We start from the raw sequence: 7,541 nt of genomic DNA, 5'->3' as shown, positions 1-7,541 counted from the left end.
ATGGGATGTGTTTGTACTGGGCTTGTTTGTTTTGAGCCCGGGGCTGAGGAATGTGCCTGGCTTCTTTCACAAGCACACCTAAGAGATAGTGTGGGTTTGGTTCCAGACCACTGCAATAAGGCAAATGTTACAATCAAGTTAGTTGCATAAACATTTTGCTTCCCAGTGCTTATAAAAGTTATGCTTAAAACTATATTGTAGTCTAATGAGCATTTAATAATTAATAATTAATAGCATGTCTAAAAAACTGTGTACATACCTTAAGTTAAAATACATCAGTGCTAAAAAATGCTAATGAATATCTGAGCCTTACAAAGTCATAATCTTTTTTCTGGTGAGGGTCTTGTCTCTATATTGATGACTGCTGGCTAATCAGTGTGGGGGGCTGCTGAAAGTTGGATGCCTGTGTCAATTTCTTCAAACAATGAAGTTTGTTCCTTTCACAAAAGATTTCCCTGTAGCATGTGATGCTGTTTGGCACCGTTTTATCAACAGTAGAACTTCTTTCAAAATTGGAGTAAACCCTCTCAAACCCTGCTGCTGCTTTGTCAACTAGGTTTATGGAATATTCTAAATCCTTTGTTGTCATTTTAACAATGTTTATAGCATCTCCACCTGGATTATATTCCATCTCAAGAAAATATTTTCTTTGCTCGTCCATAAGAATCAACTCCCTATTTGTTCAAGTTTCATCATGAGTTTACAGCAATTTCATCTCACCTTAAGGCCCTAATTCTAATTCTAGCTGTCTTGCGATTTCTACTACATCTGCAGGGACTTCCTCCACTGACATCCTGATCCCTCAAAGTCATCCATGAGGGCTGGAATCAACTTCTTCCAAACTCCTGTTAATATTAATATTTCAACCTCCTCCCATCAATCACAAATGTCCTTAATGGCACTTAAGGATTGCTATTAAGGACATTTGTGATTCACGGGAGGAGGTTCAAATATCATGAAAAGATTAACGGTGAATCCTTTCCAAAAGGTTTTCAATTCAGTTTATCCAGATTCATCAAAGAAATCACTATCTATGACAGCTATACCTTTACAAAATGCATTTATTAATTAAAAAAACACTTGAAAGTCAAAACCACTCCTTGATCCACAGGCTGAAGGTAAATATTGTATTAGCAGTCATGAAAATAACATTAATTTCCAAGTACATCTCCATCTAAGCTTCTGGGTAGCTAGGTGAATTGTCAATAAGCAGCAATCTTTTTTCCTTTTTCTTTTTCTTTACTTTTATTTTTTTCTTTTTCTTTTCTTCTTTTTTTTTTTTTTTTTTTTTTTTGTTTGAAGTAGTTTCGCTCTTGTTGCCCAGGCTTGAGTGCAGTGGTGCGGTCTCGGCTCACTGCAACCTCTGCCTGCAGGGTTCAAGCCATTCTTCTGCCTCAGCCTCCCGAGTGGCTGAAATTACAGGTACTACCACCACGCCTGGCTAATGTTTTTGTATTTTTAGTAGAGATGGGGTTTCATCATTTTGGCCAGGCTGGTCTTGAACTCCTGACCTCATGTGATCCTCGGCCTCCCAAAGGGCAGGGATTACAGGTGTGAGCCACTATGCCTGGCCAAGCAACAGTCTTTTTAAAGGAATCTTTTTTTTTTTTCTGAGCAGTAGGTCTCAAGAGTGGGATTAATATATTCAGTAAACCATGCTATTAACAGATGTGCTGTCACCCGGACAGTGATGTTCCATTTCTAGAGCACAGAAAGAATAGATTTTGCATAATTCTTAAGGGTCCTGAGATTTTCAGAGTGGTCAATGAGCACTGGCTGTAACTTAAAGTCACCAGCTGCAGTGGTCCTCAAAGAAGTTTTGAAGCCAAGCATTGACTTCTCCCTGGCTATGAAAATTCTACATCTTCACTAAGCTTAATCATTTCTAGCTCTGGACTTAAAGTGAGAGACGTGCAAGTCTTCCTTTCATTTGAGTTCTTTGAAGCCACTGTGGTTACTAATTAGCACCGCCGGTGGGTGTCACCCTCCTCCCTCCTCTATCGAGTTCACCCACACCGGGGCGTGGGGAACCGCGCTTCCCGCACCCCACATGTCCTGTGCGCCTGGGGCTCTCCCACAGGGGGCTTTCGTGAGCCAGGCAGCAAGGGCCATCCCGCTGCTCCAACCCAGCCAGGCTGCGCAGGCAGAAGGACTCTCCCAACCAGCCCGGGCATGCGGGGCTTTGTGTTCGCTGCCCTGGCTCCTCCGGAACTGGGGCTCTCCCATCCTCAGACTCCCTGGTAGTCTCCGCACCCCAACAAATCACAGGAAGACCAGAACCCGCAGCGCGACGTCCTTCTGGGCGCGTGCTCAGTGGGACAGCTTGGGCCCCCTCAAGCTGAGTCACAGGGGCAAGGTGTGCTTGCGCCACCCACGTCCCACCGGAGTCCGTGGTGGGGCTGGAGCCCCAGGTCGCCAGGGCGGCGTGGGAACCCGAAGACGGGACACCTCCACCTCCGGAGCTCGCGACCCTGGAGGCCTCCGCATCAAGCACAGGTGCCAGCCATCCAGGCACCTCCCAACAGCTCCAGGAGCCGGGGCTCTCGTCTGCACTCACCTGCAGCCTGTTAGATGAGCTCCTGTCAACCCCAAAGTTTCAGCAAACGGCTCAATCTTTCCTAGATCCGGCGCCACTGGGGGAGCTGAAGGACGTGGAAGAGCACGCTTTGCTGGAACCACTCTTCAGCCAGGAAGAACACTGGGCTCTTCTGGAGGAGCAGGTTGGAGCGGGGTTGGGGAGGGGTGGGGGCAGGGCGGCGGCCTCTCTTTTGCGGTGAACCTCAGGCTTGGTATGGAGAGGCGTGTCTTCCCTTCCAGCTGACCTGCCTAGGATCCCTGAGTTCCAGGTCCAGCGAGAGACTCCACACAGAGGAGGGCTGTCAAGAATGACAAGAAAGAATTCCTGAGCATCCCGGGGATCCCAGGGCCGGTCCAGGTACCTGGAGGTGGGCTGTCTACTGCGCATGCGCGGGTTTCCAAGCAGCAGCCTGGGTTTTCTGACTAGCCCAGGCGGAGCTCTCATCCCTTTTTCCCCGCGTTCTTCAGTCGGGTTGGCGGAGACCTCAGTCCGCGAAACACTGGGCCGGGGCAGAAGCCAGGCCAGTTCTCCTTTCTGCGGCTCGACTCCTCTGCCTCTTCGCTCACCATCACTTCCCAACCCGTGTCCCATCAGTCTCCTTGCCAGCACCATGGAGGGCCTTGCAACTAAATGTAGACCTGAGACCCCGTGCAAACCGGGGTGCTGCCCATTCCAGGCAAAAGGGAAGGCAGGCAGAGATGAGGACAGGAACGGAGAGAGAGTGAGATGGAAGGATGGAGCTAGGAGAGGATGGGTGGAAGGAGGGACCCTGGAAGGGAGAGAAAGAGGGAGGGAGAAAGGGAGGAAAAACCCGGGGGAGGGACGGAAGAACAGAGGGAAGGATGGACCGAGGGACAAAAGGAGCAAGAAACAGAGAACGGAAGGCAGAGACAAAAACAGTCTTATGCCTCCAGAGCCAACAGGACCCAGCACTCCAGGAAAATGTTGGGTTCCCATTGCGGGCTAAGTGCTGGGCCCACAGCCCCGTTGGCCGGCGGGGCGATCAGCGGCCCTCTGGATCCCCAGCCTGGGTTACTTCATCCCGGAGCAATTCAGACCAATTCCGTTTCCGAAGGAATGAGCGAATTCCCCAGAAAGCAATGAGTTGAGACTCAGGTGGTTGTCTGCTTTTCATCCACATGTTTCACAGATGACATATCCCCACGTTGAGCCCTGCAACAGAGCTCGAGGCGGATAGTCCCAACTACACGGGAGTCACACTGTGGCCAACTGAAGCGTGATTCTGGATTCCACGTTCTTTGCCCTCTGCAAAGGTGCCTGTTGCTCAAGTTTCTGCCCCCTGAAAGCGTGACCATGTTGACTGTTTGTTTCTCGAGCTCTGTGGGGCCCCGGAAACTTCCAGGAATGCGTGGAAGACCACCATCATGTCGGTGCTCTCCTTTCCAGTTTTCAAACAGGCTATATTGGAGACTCCCCATTTTGCAGGAAACAAGAATCCATCGTCAGGCCGTGATTTACGGGATGTTTCTTTTCTGTGTGGTTTCGCTCTCGTTGTCTACGTGAAAATGAACAAGATCCACACACCTGCGTGTGTGAGACTATCACGGCAACTGTGACACCCACGTGCTGGCAATAGAGTTGACAGCCTGATCCCGGGACAAAGGTACTGATGGACATCCAGACACTGCCCACCACAATCACTGGCAAACCCACTCCCAAACACACAGACGCACAGGGGCGCACACGCGGGAACACAAGCACCCACACAGACACACAAAGACACAGACAACTTGAAGGAGAGCAAGGGACAGAGGGATGGAGAGATAGAAACAGAAGAAGAGAGAGAAACAGCCATCGAGAGAGAGACAGAGAGGAACTGGGGAGATTGAGAGAGAGAGAGAGAGAGCAAGGTGGAAAGGGAAGTAGAGAAAGGGAAAGGGTGAGGGAGCTACAGAGGGAGAGCAACAGAGCCTTGGAGAGGGAGGCTGTATCTGGTAGACAGGGTCCCCTTTGGCCAGGGTAGGGTGGAGGGTGACTGGGCCGGGCTGGAACAGGGGGACAGGGCGGCCCCTGCGGGAAAATCAATGGAGCCCTGAGACGTGTTTTTACTTGGATTGGTTGGTGGCCTTGGGGGTGAGTTTCGTAGGGTCATTCCTTTGTTGGCTCCTCCCTGTCCTCTTGGTGCTGTGGGCCCTGAAAGTTGTAGAGTGCGCCTGTTCACTGTGGAAGGAGCAGTGGCGCTGAGCGTGCCCACGGGCCGCGGCTTGGGTCTCTCTCGTTTTCCGGGTTGTATGGCCGTAGACAATGGCAGTGGCGCCTGGCTGGCCCAAGAGCCCGGTCCAGCTACGCCCGCCTGACTCCAGGCGTCACCACCAACCCGGGGCCGCGAGGCTGGGATCAGGCACCCCGGAGCCGCTTGCCCGTGGCCGGGCTGCTCTCCCCCTCTACGTCCAAGCACCACCAGTCGCCGCGCTGCGCTGTCTGCCCACCTCCCAGAGCGTCCCGCTGTCGCTGGCGGCCAGACCACGCGTGAGACCGACGCGGCGCCAGAGGCCACCATCCCCTGCCAGGGCTCTGGACTCTCCATGCGGCCACCCTCTCGCTGACACTCCAGGCCTTCCCCAGGCTCTTGAGCTCCAGAGCTTCCAACACCTGGGGCCCGCTCAGGACGGGGGTGTGCTCCGAGGCGTCAGGGCCCAGGGCCCAGGGTCCTGGGGTACCCTCCGATCCTCCGCCTTGCCCCGGAAAAATTATTTTGGATTCCTGGCCACCCCTCCTGCAAGGCCCCCTGTTGCCCTACACACCCAGAGCCGCCAGGGCTGCCCAGGGGCTAACAGCCGGCCCAGCCCCGCGGGCCCTTTTTCTCACAACGCCCACACCATCGTCGCTTGTTCCGACGAGGACCCGCCGTGGCCAATGGGGCAGGAAGGCTCTGCTTTGCCCCGTGCTAGCACTAGAGCCCCGGCAGCCTCATCGCGGGAAAGAGGGGCTGACGGACACCCAGACACACCCCACCACTACTACGAGCAAACCCACCCTGACACACACACGGATACACACGGGTGCACGCGCGCAGACACACACACACGGACACACACACACCACGTCCGGGCACACACACACGGACACACACACACCACACCCGGGCACACACACATGGACACACAAAGACACAGACACAGAGAGCTTGAAGGGAGACCACCCCTCATATTGTCTTATGCCCAATTTCTGCCTCCAAAGAAAGAAGTAAAATCTAAAAGGCAGAAATGAAATCCACAGGCAGACAGCCGTGCGCCACACCCTGGACCTGGTAGTTAAAGATCGACCCCTGACCTACTCGATTATGTTATCTATAGATTACAGACATTGTATAGAAAAGCACTGTGAAAATCCCTGTCCTGTTTTGTTCTGATCTAATTACCGGTGCGTGCAGACCCCAGTCACATACCCTCTGCTTCCTCAATCCATCACGACCCCCTCACACGGACCCCTTAGAGTTGCAAGCCCTTAAGAGGGACAGGAATTGCTTACTCAGAGAGCTAGGTTTTTGGAGACGTGAGTCTGCCGATGCTCCCAGCTGAATAAAGCCCTCCCTTCTACAACTCGGTGTCTGAGGGGTTTTGTCTGCAGCTCCTCCTGCTACAGAAGGAGAGCAAGGGAGAGAGGGACGGAGAAATAGAACCAGAGGGACAGAGAGACAGCGATAGAGAGAGAGACAGAGAAGGGGGAGGCGAGACAGAGGGGGGAAGAGAGAGCCCTACAGTAGAGAGCGAAGTGGAGGGGGAAGTAGAGAAAGGGAGAGGGTGAGGGAGTTGTAGAGCGACAGCGACAGAGCCTTGGAGAGGGAGGCTCTGCTCAGGTAGACAGGGCACCTTTCAGCAGGCTGGGGTGGGGTGGAGGGTGCTTGGGCCGGGCTAGAACAGGGGGTCAGGGCCCCCCACCCAGGAAAACCATCGGAGCCCTGAGACGTGTGTGTGTTTTTTTTTCTTGAATTGGTTGGTTGCTTTGGGGGTGCGTTTCAGAAGGTCCTTCCTTTGTTTGCTTCTTTCTGTCTCCTTGGTGCCATGGGCCCCGAGATTTGTAGAGTGTGCTGGTTTGTCTGCTGGGAGCAGTGGCACCGAGCGTGTCCACGGGGCGAGACCTGGGTCTCTCTCCTGTCCTCAGGACTGGAGTTCACACGAAGTCGGTGGCATTGGGAAACCGGGTGCACAGGTACGGATTTCCTCATGGCTGGCGAAGACAATGTCCTTCCCCTGGGGAAAGCAGCCCACGGGTTCTGGAGCGGAGGTCTTCGCTGGGGTCTGTGGGACCCGCTGTCCCTGCCCGCCCCTTCCCCCGGCTTGGACGGTTGCCGCGTCGCTGGAAGAATGAATAGAATTGCCTGGGAGTCCGGGGAGCCTGAAGACACCCGGGACCTCAGGGAACCCGCGCCTTCGCCCTCGGGGTCGGTCCCGTCCCGCCAGGGTTGGAGCCGGGCTCCTGGTGGGGCTGCGGCGAGTCGGAAAAGGTGGGATGCTGCTGCCTGGCGGTGCTGCAGCGGCGGATCTTCAGGACGAGGTCCTGGGCTTCGGCTGGGGCGCGGGGGTGGTCAAGGGGGGGCAGTTGGGAAGCACGGAGACAAAAGGGGGAAAGAGGGAGGGAGCGGGAAGCCAAAAGCCTACGGTACCCGCTATTACCAGGCGGAATCCCATCCAGGTACTAACCAGGCCCGACCCTGCCTAGCTTCAACAGATCAGAGGCGAGAGGGCCCGTTCAGGGTGGTGTGGCCTAGACGCCAGCAGCGGCGCCTGGCTGCCCCAAGAACCCGGCCCAGCCACGCCCGCACGACTCCAGGCGTCACCGCCACCCCGGGGCCGCGGGTCTCGGATCGGGGACCCCCCAGAGGCGCTCGCCTGTGCCCCCGGGCAGCTGTCTCCCTCTACACCCGAGCACTGCCGGCCTCCCAGAGAGTCCCGCCGTCACCGGCGGCCAGGCCTGGCGCAGGACCAATGTGGCGCCGCCC

At 54.9% G+C, this 7,541-nt stretch overlaps 1 protein-coding gene across 5 annotated transcripts; it reads left to right on the top strand.

The window, feature by feature from the left end:
• Positions 1–1,878: 1,878 nt before the first annotated feature.
• On the top strand, positions 1,879–6,163 carry LOC115931713 (uncharacterized). 5 transcript variants are annotated; one of them, XM_055373576.2, is made up of 4 exons: positions 1,879–2,496; positions 2,623–2,720; positions 2,818–2,945; positions 3,729–6,163. In XM_055373576.2, the coding sequence occupies exon 4, from the start codon at positions 4,844–4,846 to the stop codon at positions 5,807–5,809; it is 966 nt and encodes a 321-aa protein (XP_055229551.1). In that variant the 5' UTR covers positions 1,879–2,496; positions 2,623–2,720; positions 2,818–2,945; positions 3,729–4,843; the 3' UTR covers positions 5,810–6,163. The 5 variants fall into 4 exon arrangements, with proteins under 5 accessions (XP_055229551.1, XP_055229555.1, XP_063558367.1 ...); XM_063702297.1 differs by having other exon boundaries at positions 2,623–2,945; XM_063702298.1 differs by lacking the exon at positions 3,729–6,163 and having other exon boundaries at positions 2,818–3,340.
• The last annotated feature ends 1,378 nt before the right edge of the window (positions 6,164–7,541 follow it).

Source organism: Gorilla gorilla, chromosome 21 (assembly GCF_029281585.2).
Source record: "Gorilla gorilla gorilla isolate KB3781 chromosome 21, NHGRI_mGorGor1-v2.1_pri, whole genome shotgun sequence".
Lineage (NCBI taxonomy): Eukaryota > Metazoa > Chordata > Mammalia > Primates > Hominidae > Gorilla > Gorilla gorilla.
Note: the sequence above shows the minus strand (reverse complement) of the source record. Positions and strands in the feature narration are given on the sequence as shown.

Excerpts from the sequence above, each read along its gene's own strand:
- LOC115931713 (XM_055373576.2), top strand. The coding sequence starts at position 4,844 with ATGGCAGTGGCGCCTGGCTGGCCCAAGAGCCCGGTCCAGCTACGCCCG.